The sequence below is a fragment of the Mya arenaria genome, chromosome 12 (genome assembly GCF_026914265.1).
Source record: "Mya arenaria isolate MELC-2E11 chromosome 12, ASM2691426v1".
Lineage (NCBI taxonomy): Eukaryota > Metazoa > Mollusca > Bivalvia > Myida > Myidae > Mya > Mya arenaria.
The window spans coordinates 15,171,243-15,190,379 of record NC_069133.1 but is presented as its reverse complement, the minus strand read 5'-3'; the positions used below and the strand labels follow the sequence as shown (position 1 = coordinate 15,190,379).

Below are 19,137 nucleotides of genomic sequence, written 5' to 3'. Positions count from 1 at the left end.
ATGTATCGGAGTTTCTGCGTTTTGTTACTGAGGGCTACATAACGGCATTTGCCTTGGAAGAGCTTCAATTGGATGATCTCAATGAAGAAGTTGAAATTAATACAGAGGACGTGCAGCGTGTATCCGAGGTGATAGTGGACAATATTTGGAATCCAACAAGAATTGTAGACGGATAAGGAACTTGCACAATGTCTACTCTTTCTGCAAACAAGAAGGTTAGACAGAAGGTTTTATTTATTGATACAAAAAAACCCCTTAACACCAGCGTTATATAAATTTAAAAACAAGGATTCCAGGAAAATGCGTAGACCACTCCCTTACGCATGCAAACTCGATCAAAAATTATAAATTCAATATTATAATTATAAAATCTTTGTTGCATGGATTAATCGTGCAAGATATGGTCTCGTATTAGTACCTATATTGAAAAGCATCGGTATAAACATATTAAACCACTTTGAGAACCACACCCTATATCATAGGCTAAACACAACTCAAGATTTGGCAATATTATTCTTTAAACATATCCATTTCATATGTTACGGGAACGAGCTTTTCTAATGTCTATTTACATGCATCCCTAGATGTGGAGGACGACGATTCTCCGATGATCGAGTGTGAAGGCGACCAATGCCCTAATGGAAGATGGTTTCATTTTGAGTGTGTGGGCATTGACGAAAAGGAAGTTCCAGAGGGAAGCTGGTTTTGTTCGAAGACATGTAAGTCCGACAGCTCTTCAATATGTCGGTGCAAGAAGCGAAAAGATGAGGCAATGGTCGAATGCTCGTATTCCCTTTGTGCAAATGGATTGTGGTTCCATGCTTCTTGTGTTGGTCTTCGAGAGGATCAGATGCCAGAAGAAGGTAAATTATATTAGCAATTAACTCAATAACGAAGCTAGTTAAGCCTTGTAAAATTAATAATTGTTTTGTGAGTCGTTGCCACGCGAGAAGAGTCGTGATAATGATATAAGAAATAATTAAACTCATTTATGGCAGCGTTGATTACTGTCACAAATAGTCATAGTCTTTGTAAAGAAATGGTATTTCTCTTTTCTACTAGGTACCCATTTAGTCTATAAAATGATACCAAATTGTACAGTCATCAGTTCAGGATTTTTTCACACTCTCAAATCTTACATTAATGCAATTCGAACATTCTATTTCTAAATGAGTCTTGGTATTGCTCCAAGGAATGTAAAGGGTCAGACAAAATGAAGAACTCCACGACTGACAATGATCTCAAATACAGATATACTCAGGGGTTCGTTTGGGCCGGTGTTAATGACCTTATAAGGAGGGATGCCGTGCGTCACAACGATGGGCACATGATGGTCCTTTACTGGAAAGCAGATCTCGTGAAGTTCTTCAGCAACAATCACCCCAAGTACCTCAGTCTTGGTCATCGCCTGATAGCTTGTAAGTTCATGTTATAAACAATACAAGATAAAAGATACAAGGATCTTTAATTAAAGTCGGGTATGTGTTAACAAGAAACATTTGCTCAATGATTTTTTTTCCGACATGAATAAAAGACTTACATAGCAATTAGCTTGTAACCTGGAATTAAATATTTCCTTAATTAAAGCTGTATCACTTTAGTTGTAAGTTATTGCTTAAATTATGTTATGGACATGGTATGTTTTGGTTACAGTCATTCAGAAAGAAAAAAACTTACCAGGCAATCAGACATCAGATGTCACAATGCCTTTCCAAAGCTAGACACCGAAACCATATCAAAATAAAAAAATAAATCGGAGATGGCATCTTTGTCAAAAAGACTAGACCTATCCAGAGACGTTAGGATGCGGCAAGCAACTGCATGAACTGCAGCTACATTAAAGTTATCTTCAACTTAAACAAATAGTTTATCAATTCTAGTCGACGTAAATTTGTATGTTCATGTTTTGTTTTAAATATAATTGCATATTTGATCCCATATTCAAAACTTTAACATTTAAATTGTTTAATTTTAAAAGCCCTTTATCGAAGCTTTATTATTGTTAAACAATAGTCAAAATTAAACAGTGATACTAGCTGACTGCCACCTTGTACTATTTGTTCGTCGCAGGTTGATTGTTTGTTTTAAGTGTATTTGTTTGTATGAAGTCTTTGTGTATATTTGAATTATGCATATATGTGATAACCATTATTTTTTGTATGTACGTTTTTATTGAGAGTTATCTTATAACTATCACAGGCAGCAGTTACGTTGACAGGACCCACCTATGGCCACCCCCTCTAAAAAAATAAGTAAACATTTTTTTCAAGACCAAAAATGATTGGAACAGGATCATTTATCATAAAAACATAAATATCAACCAAAAAGTCCACTAATTGTTTTCCCCCAATATTAACTATTATTATATAGTAAAGGTTGACATGTGAAGGCCCTCGTACGTAGGGTGGTGTTTTTGAAAAGCACGTAACTAACTTATTTTTCAACCAATTGTCTCCTAATAACTTGTCTCACAGAACAACATGAAGTTTCAGAAAATATACAACTTCAATATGATTTTACCAACAAAATAGACATTTTTAGCCCAAACTTCTTGAAAGCCCTAGGTAGGCAATTCATAATCACCATCGGAATCTGTTTTCGACATAAAATCGCTAGTTTCGTCAAATTTAACATATGACAGTGCATGCAAACTATCGCAGGTTATAACACAAACGGTAACAACCTACTCACCTGCAGAAATTATTCCCGATTCGCTTCCAGGTAAGTATCACGTCAATTATTCGTCATAATTTTCCTTCGAATCACCAATTTCACTGCACAATTGGTGTGACCCGGAAACAGTTGTCATGCTTTGTTTCATTACAGAGTTATGGCCTTTAATATTTTTTTTCTTGTCCCGAGCATAACTTGAAAACTATTGTATGGAATTTAATAAAGCTTCATACAGTGATAGATCATAATGAGAGGAATGCAGAGTACAGGAACCGCGATTCTATTTCAGCTATTTACAGAGTTACTGCCCTTTGTTACTTTTTCTTGTCCGGAGCATAACTTGTAAACCATTGGATGGAATTTCATAAAACTTCATACTATGATAGATCATAATGAGAGGAAGTGCAGTGTACAGAAACCACAATTCTATTTCAGCCAATTACAGAGTTATTGCCCTTTGTTATTTTTTTCTTGTCCGGAGCATAACTTGAAAACTATATGATGAAATTTAATAAAATTTCAGACAGTGATAGATCACAATGAGAGGAAGTGCAGTGTATAGGAACCGCAATTCTGTTTCAGCTAATAACATAGCTATTGCCCTTTGTTACTTTTTTCTTGTCCGGAGCATAACTTGAAAACTATTGGAAGGAATTTAATATAGCTTCATACAGTGAAAGATCATAATGAGAGGAAGTGCAGTGTACAGGAACCATAATTCTATTCCAGCTAATTACAGAGTTACTGCTATTTGTTACTTTTTCTTGTCCGGAGCATAACTTTAAATTTATTTGATGGAATTTAATAAAACTTCATACAGTGATAGATCATAATGAGAGGAAGTGCAGTGAGCAGGAACCGCAATTTTATTTCATCCAATTACAGAGTTATTGCCCTTTGTTACTTTCGTCTTGTTCAGAGCATAACTTGAAAACTATTGGATGGAATTTAATAAAACTTCATACAGTGATTGATCATAATGAGAGGAAGTGCAGTGTGCAGGAAACGCAATTTTATTTCAGCCAATTACAGATTAATTGCCCTTTGTTACTTTTTTCTTGTCCGGAGCATAACTTGAAAAAAGTAACTTAAATCATTTATAGATGGTCATAGGCAATCGTATATTCTGTGCTTAAGAACATCAAATATATCAGTATTAACATCTCAGTATTAGCATAACTGGTATTGTTTAAAGCTGTTTTTCTAACTTTTAAAAAACATAATCAAAAAATGAATAACAGGCGATAGTCCATAAAAATATGTTGTCATGTATGGGTTGGCTTTCCAAATAGTTTACTGCAATTTCAAATCAGGGCGGCGTTCGGGGGTATTAATCACCTTCAGTGATAGCTCTTGTTTGTTGTTTTATTTCAAACAGTTGCAATCAAACTCAATCTCGTGTATATATATATATATACATTTCATCAACAATTGATTTCCATTCCTTGACTTGTCCCAATCAGGCGGGGGATATCACTTCAACGAATTTGCTTATTTTACATAAAACAAGAGGTCAGTGTTCCAGATATCGCTTATATTTATACATGTACTCTAAAGAAAAAAATATATTGGTTATGGCAAAAAAAACCAGTTAACATGTATGTCCATAACGTAAACATGTTCTGTATTTTCGGTGAAATACATAATTTATTGTTAAAGAGGAAACACATCAATTAATATAATTTATCAAATGATTGCGTTCATTATTCATTACGTATTTTAACATGAATACATATTTTTTAACGTAACATTTACATTTAACAAAACCTGATATTTATCACACATTTATCAATATATACTTAATTGGATTGCCCCAAAAACAGGTCAAATGAATGATTCAATTACAAATCATCGCCTAGGCCCTCATCAAACAACATAACCGGCTTTTAAGCGTAGAAATGAGAAGTCAAAAGTATACGGCTATAATAACTGGGAAAAGCTGTCATACTTTTTCAATCCCAAATTTGCCATATTGCGCCGGTCATTTTATCATGCTGCATCCAAACCGACGACGCCGGCTTTGTCAGTCCAAGATGTCATTGGAAATCCACAAAGACTCAGGAATGTGAACAACGCCGTTAAATATGTTTAAACAAATTGACAGCGTCCTAAAATGTTCATGTAATAATTGTGTTATAGGATATGTAAAAGTAAGGCTTGTCGATACCTATAATTGCATTGTACAATCGTCTGGCAAATGCGTGTCCCCCTAGCCTGAAGCGTTAAAGCTTGACAATCGAAACCCAATTAATAGGTGAATGTAATTGCAGCAATTTAAATTTGAACGATGACATAACTTATTGTCCTCTGAAAGTCTTAAGTTTTTTTACAATAGGTGTTCGAATTATTATAGTTACTGTGTCGATTTGGAGACCAAGAAATGTTTAACAATAAATAGGAGTTTGTTTTCCACAATATAAACAGAAAGGCGAATACAAATACACGTGAGCCCATCGACCAAAATACTACAAATATTTCAATCCTGGGATCCCGTGAATGTTAAATCGTCCAAATAGCGTCTCAGAGATTGTAAGTTACATTCAATACGTATCAATGAAGGAAATATGTCTAACTTTTAACTACAATCGAAACTCACCAATGTGTTAAAATTGTATCGATTTGTTAGGGGACCGATTTTTATGCAAGCGACAGGATATTTTTTCTCTTCAAATCAGTTCTATAGCTGCGTATATTAAACCGGAATTCCGTTATCAAAAACGAATCTTTTTCGAAGTTATCCGATGTTAAAATTACATTAAATCTGTATTCACATCTCTGAAGAAATTAACGTTCAATATGGTCATGGTAAAAAAGATATGTTTCTATTTGTATGCAAATGGAAATTTCTGACGGTTTATATGCAATACCATGTTCGACAATATGTTTTTATGATCCGCAATCTCAAATAAATATTATAGTCCATTATTAGTAAATCTAATTTCAACACGATTGTATATAAAACAGTGCTATTATTTGAACAATACCATTTTTTACATAGCTAGAATAAGATTCTGAAAATGTGCCTGATGCCATTGTGACTGAGTTTCGTTATTTCAATTGCACATTAAAAGTGTGTTCAAGCACATTGAAGTACTACAAGCGACGCCTAGACACTAATTATGTGCATTTTTCAGATTTTTTAACACATCATCGATGTTCGTTGGCGCAGCACCTAAGTACGGGGCATATTATTGGATGCGTTTATTAATTTCAATCTTTCTTGAATCCATTATTTGCAAAATGATTCTTGAGCCAAAATACCATAAGACAGAGTCATTCAACGACTGTTTATTTATGCCACAAACAAACGAGAAATCGCGAAGAGAGTTGCTTTGGGGGTTTCTGTCACTAATTTCCTGGAAAACAGGGACAACAACATACATAAATTATACATTTGAGAGTGTTTAAATTTCTTTATGTTTGTATAAAAGGACCGTTAAGTTATACATTATCAATATACCTGTAGCGTTTTGGTAAATGTTTTGATGGTTTAAATATACAAAGAATGTTTTAACAAACAGTTATAATAAACTGTATAAAATAAATCGACTTTTAAGCATACAATGTATTGAATACAATGTATGTAAAACATATAACAATAACCCATGGATATTACATAAGGCATAAAGCCATAATAAAAGTGTAATTACATGATAACAATCTCGTACCTCACCAGCCAGCCAATTGTGCCCATGCAACAGCATTTGTGTGTGCTACTTTGAAATCGTGACGTTTATTTCTAACCTTATCATAGATATTAGTGGCTGTTTTCCAATGCATTTGGATCCGCACAAAAAAGTTTCAAACCTAAGTCTATGTTTAATTCCTAAAACATTTGCACCAATCGTAATACAAATAATAAGCCCTAGTACGGGCTTCAGTGCAGAAATAAACGGATACTTTATAACCAGGCTAGGAAGAGATATGATACAAACAAATCGCAGATTAATAAAAACTTACTCAACCGTGCGAGTCAGGATTATAAACGTAATTTGAAATACTAAATTAGACAATTGAAGTTCAATAAATCGTCCCGCTTGCGGGATTTACATACAAACAACCCGAAATCATATTGGTCCTATATAAAGTCGCTTGACAATAATAAAAGAAACAAACAAACTGCCTTCTTTGAATGATTTTTACGATTTCTTTAATAATGCTGGTGAGGAAACGGAGAACCTAGAAAAGAAAAATATAAATTTGCTAAATAATGAGGAAATTTTAACTTCTTCAATCACTAAAGAAGAAATAGAGAAAATGATTGATAAATGCAAACGGCAAGGCCTCAAGCCCATCTGATAACATCTCTAACGAACACATAAAATCGACAAAACACTCTTTTACCATTTTATCGAAACTTTTTTAACAATTTCATAGATACAGGGGTATACCCAAAGTGTTGGTCGGAAGGCTACATTGTGCCAATCTTTAAGCAAAAGGGTAACTCCATGTTTCCCGAAAAGTATAGACCTGTTACTATCCTTAGTTGCCTAGGCAAACTGTTCATATCAGAACTTAAATTTTGTAAAGTCGTTGTTGAACAACACTGCATTTACCTATCTTAATGATAACCAAGCTACGTTGACCAGCAAAAATGTCTCTACTTTAGTTACAAAAAACCTAAAAAACAAAACATGCAAGGCTGGGGAGAGGAAATGAACGAATCGCAAAAAAGGTGTATTATACAGTAGTTTTAAGGAAGGAATTAAATTATTAGCTGAAATTTCCACGGAATATATCTTTGGGAATCTATAAAGTAAGGAGTTGTAATTTTAAATTCCTTATTGAAACACATGCGTGGCGAGGTATTCCCTACAACGAAAGACTTTTTCCTTTTCGCCAAAATTCCATAGGAGGCAGTTTTCACTGTTGACTAGAATGTTCCGAATTTCGCACCAAAAGGGACGCCCTGTTCCCGAGATATTATAGAAAAAAATCCAAATATAATTAAATTCACAGGGCGTCTTAATAACAAAAATAACACGGTCTTAAATAATCAAGGAAAATTTGCAATTTTTCTTATGTGATTGCCTTACCAACAATATAATAAAGCCCAAACCAACCTGCTGCTACTATATCAATGATGAAATCTCATTCACTTAAAATAAAATTTAAATAAACACATTCATTCACCATAATATTTTGCACGTAGATTTTCATAGTGTACTGATTAGTATAGATATAATTTTCCGTGAATGACCCACACTTTATATCCATTTGTGCCAGATTACACTAAAGCGTCATGTTTTCATAGCAGTATTTATACTATCAAGTAAAATGAACGATGCATGTATAATAATCTGTTGTTTTTGTGTGTTTTTTTAGATAACTATTTAATGGCAGAAAATACTAATACCACAAATATCCTATATTTCATCTACAAAATATTTTACTTCAAAATGTTAAATTATTTAACAAATTTTACCAAATACACTGAACCAGCAAATACGTTTATGAAGCTTTACTTTCAGTTGTACATGTTAACATTATTATACTCTGTAATAATTTCACTTTGATACCATCTTCTTTACCGATGCTTTACTGAACTTTATAGTCTGTAGTAACAAATGTTACCATGGCAAATAAAGGCAATTGTTATTGTTGTTTGGAATGTTGCATTGAGATTATAAGTATTAAGTATTTGAGACAAACAATCAATTAAAACGCGCATATATATTCAGACCCTTATATGTAACAAATCATAGCTTAATTTTTCCAATATTGTGCACTGAAAAATAGGCAGATTCATATAGTTACCAAAGTTCTTTAATCGAGTAAATGATAGAGTGAATCCGATGTCGATAATTTTACTTTAAATAAACATCCTTGAAAAGTAATATTTGAAGAATTCATTTTAAACAAAATATAGTAAAAACATATTACCATTACCGTCAACAGTAGCTGGAAACATTCTGATTGACACGTAGCTGACCAGAAGAAGAACGATGAATAGCTTGTTCATGTTTATAGGTTGAGTTTATGTATCTCCAGGTCCAGCGATGGCTCTTATATAAGTCTGAAGAGTCCAGCTACACTTGAGAAAATCCGTCAGCATCATAATGTATCGTTTTATTTACGTAAATATAAAACCAGTGTTGAACCACAATTGGATATAAGATAGGATACACAAACCTCATATATATATTCGGCCGATGTCGGACGTCTCGAAAATGACCAAACGGTTAGATCTCGTTGCACACGTGAGTTTGATCTAATTGCATTAGCACAGACGAGAGTTACCAATCCATGGTTTATAGGTCCGTTCCATCTTATTGAAAAAAAAATGAACCAACAACATAACACAAATCAAATTAAGATAATCGTAACGGTTTTTCTCTATTTCTGCTCATTATCATTATCAATATCCTTATGATTACTTTTATTATTATTATTATTATTATTATTATTATTATTATTATTATTATGATGATGATCATGATCATCAATATTATAATCATCATTACTTTGAACGGATGAGGCTGATATATAAGATTGAATCTGAATGACTATCATCATGTACACAAATTGCCTTCATGTTCAACGTTATGCAATTTTATGTGAATTCTAATCTCAATTTTCAGGAAAGAAATCGACCATCTGCCCTCTATAAGTCGTTTTTAAAGTCAAACAACTTTAAAGACATGACGTAACAAATGTTGTTTTTTGTCAATGATGAACAGATAAGAAGAGACCGGAAATACGGTTCAGATAACGGATATGTCATATTTATCATAAAATGATTATTAAAATTTGACTTGCCAATCATATTTGCGAAAAAATAATGACTTCCTTAAATTGGAACGTTTAAGTATATGAAGTATATAACGGAGGCCGGACACTCTCTGGAGAATATAAAAGGACCTCGGAAACTTATTTGATACATTGAAAGGATATCGAAAACTTCGATGCATCAAACTGGCATTGGACACTTTCTCCATGCAATGAAAATACAAAATACAAATACACGTTGCATTGAAAGGACCTAGAACCCTATCTCGATGCATTGAATGGACATTGGTCACTATCGAGATGAATTAGTAAGACTTTGAACATTATCTCGATGCATTGAAAGGACACTGGACAATATCATTGTATGAAAAGGACATCGGACATTTTCCCAACAAATTAAAAGGTCATTCGACATTTTTTCGATGCATTGAATTGACTTTGTGCCCTACCTCGATGTATTATAAGGAAATTGAATATTATTCGATTCATTTTGAACACATCATTGAAAATACATCAGACGCTTGTTCATTGATATTATCCTTGTACCTTAAAACAGGTGTAAGTTTTAAATGTTGGACTACTTGGTTTGTCTGGGTAGTTTTCACGGAACGTTTATAATATCGCAGTCGTATACTAAGTTGTTTCCTGAATGTGTTTTGGCTGCTGCTGTGTTTGTATTTGATGATTATGATATCATTATTATTATTATTGTTTTTGTTTTTGGTGTTGCCTATATTGGCCTAGTTCTTGAATAAAAACTGTAACGTTTTTACGTTTAAACCCTAATACATTAATTAACATATGCATTAATAAAAGCTCTTGTTCTTAATCGCAATCAAAAACATTCAAAGGGCGTTCAGTTCGTTTTCGTTTCCTTTGAAGTATTTAATTCTATGCCTTCTGATGTTAAACATGACAAGAGAGTCACATATATGCATTGAATGATGAGAGTTTATGCCATTTCGTTTTTTTAAAACGATATTGCATGAAAGTGTGGCCTTGTGTTTTAATGGAGTAGCCAGATATAATCCACCTGTCTGACTTGTGACCACGTTCCAATTTTACATGCACAAAGCCAGGGAAACATGCCACTGCATTAATAAGTTTGATAATGGGCAATCCACGTATATATGTATATTGATAATCATTAATTAAAATTCAACGACTGTTCTATTATGTCAGTAAACGGATAATATATCATTAATGTATTCTTATTAGTGTATTTTAGACAAATAATAAGATTTCGTAATTTTAGCTGTGTTTTTATAACATATGTTGACTTTTTTGTATATCATTACCAATATCAAGGTTTATAATTATTAACAATTGTGACAAGTAATAGATAATTGCTTCGTTATTAATTAAAGATGCATTTGCTATAAAAACAAAGCAATAGTGCGCGTGTAGCAGTTATACGTTAAGCATTGCTCAGTTTAAGGTAAGAAAAAACAAAGGTCGGGCTTTTTTAACTGAAAAAGCCAATGTAGTTCGTTTAAATATGATTTTGTGTATCGTGAAGTGTTATGAAGGTGACCTTTGATACACAAGAAATAAAATTTAATTCTTAGTTCAACAAACATAATTTTAAACTTGAAGGTTGTGATTTTGTGAATTACGCAAGTAATAATGCAATATCAAATCGTTTTAATTTATTTCGTGCATCAAGTGCATTTTTCATATTTGGACTATTTTTATCAAAGATATTTTGGTGAACATATTTTGATGGTACACGTTTGGCCTGCCAATAAATTACATACACAAATGGATGTTACCTTTCATCAATAACCATTGTTACACCATTTCATTGCGTGTCCGTATGAGGACATATACATCCACCACAAAGCGTACATATTGTATATTAATGAAAATATGCAAATATGACATCAAATTATACGCTTTGAGCATTGGACAGCCGTTTAATTGCTAAATATGTGAAGTAGAGCAACGAATTCTACAATAAAGACATTTCCAAAAGTTTGGAAAAAAATGTAATTAAAAACACGGATACGCTTAATATTTCATTGAAAATCATTTTTGATATTAATTTTTCTAAATAGTCACCACTCAGTATTTTTACCATATCGAAAAGAAAAACCAAACAATTCGCAATATCAATCTTTCTGGAAGTTATTACAACTCAGACACGAAGGTTATTGACTTTGTACCAAGCTTGCTTATTGAAACGTTTGCTTTTCTTTTTCGATGAAATTATTGAAATCGAAACAAGCGTTCTGATGTTTTGTCAGCAGGTTTTCCGATATTTACTCAAGAATTGGCTCATTCTCAGACAACATTTTTTTGTTCATGTGTGAGATGCAGCTTTAAGATCAAATGCACTGTACAATAACAGCGAAATCACAAACTAAAACAGAAATCTTAAACTACGTATCGAAATCGTATTAAAACGAATTGGTTATTATCTTGAAAAAGTTCAAATCTCAAGCGAATAAGGCATGAATACAGGAATCGAATTCATGCGAGATTGGAACGGATATGATATGAGCTCCCAATTGCTTTTAATGCGAATTTTAAATATTTTAAAAATCATCCGGAATATGATGTGACAGTCAAATCACGTGATGAATCACACAATATTGAAATTACAAATTGAAGGCAATTAGTGTACATGATGATAGTCATTCAGATTCAATCTTTTTTTTATTGATTAAGAATAAATATATTGCGAGCAAGATATAACTGTAAGGTTGATTAAAGACGAACTGGCTTTAAATTGATGACTATTTGATCTCTTAATTTATTAAATATTAATTGAATCAGGTACATATTAGGTCTTGATAATATAGGTCTTGAGAAAATACAATAACGACAAACTACAAACATGTAACATGCGACATGTCGATGTAAAAAAAATATCAGCAGAGCTGGCGGAAATAACCGAAGATCGCCGTTAATCTCCGATCGGAGATTCGGCGGAATTTTCCGATATTTGCGCACGCTAAGGATTGTGTGTAAATTATTATTCCTTATCGTTTCACCGATATCGGGCAGTTGTCAAACCCGTGTTTTATAGGTCCGTGAAGATGGGTAAGTTTCAAAGAATCGCGTAAGGAGTAACCTGCTAATTCTTTCATATACAAAATTCAATTGATATACAATACTACAGGCATATCTATATATGGAAGATATTTTCTATTATGAATAACTACAAATTTAAAGTGTAATATGCTGAAGTATATTTCAATACTTATGTGAACAATTACTTGTAACATATGTGCGTCCCTTCATTTAGGGTTCATTTAGAATTGCAATGCAACAATATGTGCATACAAATATGTAGGTCTGAATATGTTTTTTATAATTGTGATAATTAACTTTTGACTATGTATCTTAACTTTTCCCTTCATGTGTCTCGTATATTCCGAATTTATTAACTAAGTGGAGGATGTAACACAACATGTCTAGACCTTTTCAAATAAGTTTGGTTATTTGTAAGCTTACTTATACTTGTACTCGGGTCTTGACCGTTCGGCGAGTGCTCCGATAATGTTGTTAGTCATTTCATATTTTGTAGCATAGTGCACATACAGAATGGACCCTGGTTAGAGCTAGCCTGGTTCTGTAGCATTCATCAGTGTATAGCACGCGGTCCTCCCATGTACCCCGAAGGCGAAAAGCATTTGTAAAGTGGCAAGACGGGGAATCGAAACTGTAACACCTTGGTTGACTTTCAAATGTGTTATTACTAGACCAAGGATCCGTCACTGTTCGTTAAAGAACGCATGTCCTTAGTTTTTTTCAAAAAGCCAGTCACAGTCACACTTAGCTTATATAGTGAACGCGGGTTCAGTGAACAAGGCCCAGTATCCAGCATCTGGTCGGTTTTACCTTTCATTGAAGTTATTTATTTAGGAATAGGTTTTAGAATTGGTATCTAAATATAATATTTATTATGGTCCGTGACCTGCGACCTGTTTTGCAATTATATTATAACACCTCTAAACGTTTAATAGACAACGTTAGGTAGACAACGTTTTTATGCTCCCGAAGGTTGGGATATAAAAATCGAACTGTCCGTACGTGTTTTCGCCGGCTCTCGTATTTGGGTTGTAACTTTCTCTTGTATGGAAACATTTAAAAAATGCCACATGTGTTCGGTACATAAAGACGTTGTGTCGGGTACTAGACCTGTGTCCATACCTTTAAGTTTGAGAATACATGTGTTTGAATGCTATGAAATTCGGCCTTCGTACAAATTGGTCCCTAAGGCATTTCGGTCCTGCCATTCCGGCGTCTTCAAATCAATTTCGGCTCCTGACTAATTTCCAACAGTGTCATTTTTGCGCTTTAATTTTATTTCAGACTATTTTCATATATAAATGATATAAAGAAAAAAGCAAAAAGTTTCAAACTTTATTTTTAAAGTAGTTGTCATGAGATCTGTTAATTTACAAAAAGACACATTCTTAAAAAAATATTGATAAAAAAAAAAAGAAAAAAATATTTTAAATAGAGCATGTTCCTACCTCCAATATCAAGGTCACACTTAGTTTTAATTTACTATGGAATGCTGCAGAAGAGGACATAAGAGAGTAGGTTGTCAAATATGGGTGGTATTTTTAGGTTTAAAGACAATTTGGAAATAACTTGCCATATGTATTTGAAACGTAAAGACCATAAATATTGAATAACTATACAAAATTAAACAATAAGAAAATAAGACTAAACATTAAAACACTATAAACATCAGCTACATCGATACATTAAAGATCAATAAAAAATACGAAGCCTATACAGCTAACCTTGGACAAATAAATGAGCCAATATGAAATCACCTAATTAAATACATTATAATTTAAGAAATGGCATTTATCGAAACATACTTAGTCTGCTTTTCTAAAAAAAAATGCAGAAGTTACTGTTAATTCGTTACCGATTTTATGATATATCAAAACAAAGGAACATTCACGGTTGAATGCATAAAACCGGACTTAACTATTTGTCAGCTGTTTTCCTTTTCATTGTTAATAACCATTACATCACTGATTAGACTGTTCTGATTGGTCAATGCGCACGGGCTCTGGAAGCACAAAGTTAATCCAAAAACAATCTGATAAAACTCTCGTAAAAGCAGTGTAAGGAATTCATGTCAGCGTTGTATTCAATTCTAGGCTTTAAGCGACCCATCATGCATAACATTATATTACAAACTACTTACGCAATTGATTACGTAAGTGTAATGTGCCAAAGAGTGTAGTGCAATCTCTTTAATCAACAATCTCGTTACTTGAGCATATGAAATTCATTTGGGATCTAAGTGTTTACGTTCTACAGTTCTGTTTTTTGTTCGATGTAATATATGTCCGCTTACTTCATATGTGATGTTGGTCCGACTGGCCATTCCTTTGAATTGTTTAAAGCCGTTATATATCTGAGTCAAATATTCTGATTGGTCAATGCGCACGCGCTCCTGCTAAATCTCTCATAGACGAAGTGTAAGTAATTTATGTCAGCGTTTTCTACATTCTAGGCTTTAAACGACCGACTCTAGATAACATAATATAACATAGCATAAAATTACATAACATAACATAACATAACCAAGACGACGAAGAGTAAACGTCGCATTTATCTCTTTCGTTCAGAGTGATGAGAACCAATGTAGCTTCACCTTGTATATTCATCAGAACATATACTGCACGACTGAAACGGACAAACAAACATTGAATGAGTTGCAGCTTAATGAATGTGACCTTAGATAGTTATATACACGTTAATTATAACAACATCTGTTTACGTATTTGTAAAATGCAAAGAGTATACTGCAAACTCTTTAATGAGCAATCTCGTAACCTGAGCATTTGGAATACATTTTGAATCCTTGTGTTTCTTGTGCTCTCCAGTTCCGATTTTAGTTCGATGGACTAAATGTCCGTTAATTTATATGTGATGTTTGTTCGATCGTTCTACCGCATAGACAAATTGAATAATATAACGTTTAACGAGAACGCAAAATTAAATTCAAATGGAAATTAACTTAAACCATTTCGAAAAAACAAGAGGCCAGAAAAGTACATTTTAAAATGGTATTATAGATAAACCGAACCTCAACGAACCAAATGATAAAGGATATATACAAGAAAATTTGTTGGTGGTTAGGTCAAGAAGCGTGTAGTTCACAACTTAATGAAACCAAGTGGAACCATGTTATACGAATTTAAACCATATATAATGATTTCATTGCTATTAAAAATCATATGTACATATTTTTATTAAAATATATTATAATAATCAATACGTTAAGTATACAATCAGATAATCTCGTTTTCGTAAAAATGAGAAAAATAAAACATTTCGAGAAGAAGCAGCATTACACATATCACAGTTTTACCTGTGTGTATTCTATTATGTTTATGTGAATAACCGTTTGGAGAAAAAGCAGCATCATGTGTTCCACACTGGTAAGGATTTTCGCTTGTTTGTATTCTTGTGTCTGTTAATAACCTTTTGTAGATACAGCAGCTTCACATGTTCCACACTGGTAAGACAATACACGTGTATGTAATCGTATACACGTTTGTAAATGACCTTATGTAGAGAAGGCAGCATTACATGTCTCACACTTGTATTTTTTCTCACCTGTGTGTATTTCAATATTTGTCTTTAAGTCATTTTATTAGAGAAACAGTATCACATTTCGTTTAATTGTATGTCTTCTTAGACGTTTCAGTAAAAGCCCATTTTATGAGAAAGCAGCATTACATATTTTAAAATTGTTCGGTTTTTCTCCTGACGTGTGCACAGTAACTTGATATTTGGAATTCATTTTTGGCCAGTCAAGCGATTTGTCCCTATGGTGATCTCTTGAGCTGGGAATTATAAAAATGCAGTCCAAAAATACCAATTAATTATGGACGTGTGTGTATTCTTAAATGTGAATGTAAAGATGTTATCTGAGAGAACGTAGCATCGCATATCTCACACTTATACGGAGTTTCTCTTGTAAGTATTATTATATGTGAATTTAAATTGCTTTTTGTAATAAAAACAGCACCTTATATTTAAAACTTGTACGGCTTTTCTCCCGGTTGTATTCTTTTATGTGACTGTAAAGAAGATTTTTGAGAGAAAGAAGCATATCATATTTCACAATTGAACGGCATTTTTCCTGAGTCTATTCAAATATGTAACTGTAAAACAAGCGTTCTGGGAGAATGCAGCATCACATATCTCACACTTGAACGGCTTTTCTCCTGTGTGTATCCTTATATGTGACTGTAAAGATGCTTGATGAGAAAAAGCAGCATCTCATATCTCACACTTGAACCGCTTTTCATCAGTTGAGTGTGTATTCTTATATGTGACTGTAAAGATGGTTTCTGGGAGAAAGCGGCATCACATATCTCACACTTGAACCGCTTTTCTCCTGTGTGTATTCTTATATGTGACTGTAAAGATGCTTTCTGGGAGAAAGCATTATCACATATCTCACACTTGAACCGCTTTTCTCCTGTGTGTATTCTTATATGTGACTGTAAAGATGGTTTCTGGGAGAAACAGGCATCACATATCTCACACTTGAACCGCTTTTCTCCTGTGTGTATTCTTATATGTGACTGTAAAGATACTTTCTGGGAGAAAGCAGCATCACACTTGAACCGCTTTTCTACTGTGTGTATTCTAATATGTGACTGTAAAAATGCTTTCTACGAGAAAGCAGCATATCATATTTCACACCTGAACCGCTTTTCTCCTGTGTGTATTCTTATAGCGAACTGTTAAGATGCTTTCTGAGAGAACGCAGCATATCATATTTCACACTTGAACGGCTTTTCGCCTGTGTGTATTCTTATATGTCTCGGTAAATTCCCATTCTGAAAGAAAAAAAGCATCACATATCTCACACTTGAACGGCTTTTCTCCTGTGTGTATTGTTATGTGACTGTAAATTCACATTCTGAAAGAAAGCAGCATCACATATCTCACACTTGAACGGCTTTTCTCCTGTGTGTATTCTTAAATGTGTTTGTAAATTCCCATTATGAGAGAAAGCAGCATCACATATCTTACACTTGAACAGCTTTTCTCCTGTGTGTATTCTTATGTGAGTCTTTAAATTCCCATTATGAGAGAAAGCAGCAACACATATCTCACACTTGAACGGCTTTTCTCCTGTGTGTATTCTTATATGTGTCTGTAAAGATGCTCTTTGTGAGAAAGCAGCATCACATATCTCACACTTGAACGGCCTTTCTCCTGTGTGTATTCTTATATGTGACTGTAAAGATGCTTTCAGAGAGAAAGCAGCATCACATATCTTACACTTGTATGGCTTCTCACCTGTGTGTCTTCTAATGTGCGTCTGTAAATTTTGTTTTGTAGAGAAAGCAGCATCACATATCTCACACTTGTATGAACACTCTCCTGTATGTATTCTTATATGGTTATGTAAACTACTACTTGTGGTGAAAGCAGCACCACATGTATCACATTTGTACGGCTTTTCTCCTGTGTGTATTCTTGTATGTGACAGCAAAGAGTCTTTCCAAGAGAAAGAAGCATCACATATCTCACACTTGTATGGCTTCTCTCCCGTGTGTATTCTTATATGTGACCGTAAATTCCGTTTTTTAGAGAAAGCAGCATCGCATGTGTCACACTTGTATGGGCACTCTCCGGTATGTGTTCTGATATGTGCCTGTAAATTACTTTTTCTGGTGAAAGCAGCATCACATATCTTACACTTGTATGGTTTCTCGCCTGTGTGTCTACTTATGTGCCTCTGTAAATTTTGTTTTGTAGAGAAAGCAGCATCACATGTCTCACACTTGTATGGCTTCTCTCCTGTGTGTATTCTTATATGTCTCTGTAAAATACTATTCAGAGAGAAGGTAGCAACACATGTCTCACACTTGTGCGGCTTTTCTCCTGTGTGTATTCTTGTATGTGACTGTAAAGAGGCATTCTGAGAGAAAGTAGCATCACATACCTCACACTTGTAAAGATTCTGGCCTTTGTGAGTTCTAATATGAGTCTGTAAAATATTGTTTGTAGAGAAGGTAGCATCGCATGTCACACACGTGTATGGCTTCTCGCCTGTGTGTATTCTAATGTGTGTCTGTAATTTTCGTTTTGTAGAGAAAGCAGCATCGCATGTATCACACTTGTATGGGCACTCTCCGGTATGTATTATAATATGTGTCTGTAAATTACTATTTCTGGTGAAAGCAGCATCACATGTCTCACACTTGTATGGCTTCTCACCTGTGTGATGTGTAACATGTTTCTGGAAATGACCTTTTTGAAAGAAAGAAGCATCACATATTTCACACTTATACGGCTTTTCACCTATTTGCATTCTTTTATGAGACTGCAAAGAGGCTGTCTGGCAGAAAGCCGAATCACATACCTCACACTTGTTAGGCATTTCTCAATTGTGAATTCTTCTATGTTCTTGTAAATATGGTTTCTGAGAAAAAGGTAGCATCAATCATCTTACAAGCGTTTGGCTTCCTTCAGTGGACATTCTTTGATGTGTTTGTAAATGATTTTTTTTTGAGAGAAATCACATATCACACAGTTTCATTGCTTCCTTCCCATATGTATTTTAATGTGACGCTTTAAATCAGAGTTCATGGACCAATCATCCCTACTGATCTTCTACGTATATGAGTTCTCGTCCGTACCTATTTAAATCTGAAAAATATAAACATGTATGTGTTCCTCCTTATCGACAGTAGTGTATATACATTAATGTGAAATAAACATTTCTGAATA

At 33.7% G+C, this 19,137-nt stretch overlaps 1 protein-coding gene across 1 annotated transcript; it reads right to left on the bottom strand.

The window, feature by feature from the left end:
• Window positions 1-192: 192 nt before the first annotated feature.
• LOC128210486 (zinc finger protein 665-like) lies at window positions 193-18,787 on the bottom strand. The gene is made up of 2 exons (XM_052914833.1): window positions 17,315-18,787; window positions 193-201 (listed from the first exon to the last, which is right to left on the bottom strand). The coding sequence occupies exons 1-2, from the start codon at window positions 18,785-18,787 to the stop codon at window positions 193-195; spliced, it is 1,482 nt and encodes a 493-aa protein (XP_052770793.1).
• Window positions 18,788-19,137: the final 350 nt, after the last annotated feature.

Excerpts from the sequence above, each read along its gene's own strand:
- LOC128210486 (XM_052914833.1), bottom strand. The coding sequence starts at position 18,787 with ATGCCTAACAAGTGTGAGGTATGTGATTCGGCTTTCTGCCAGACAGCC.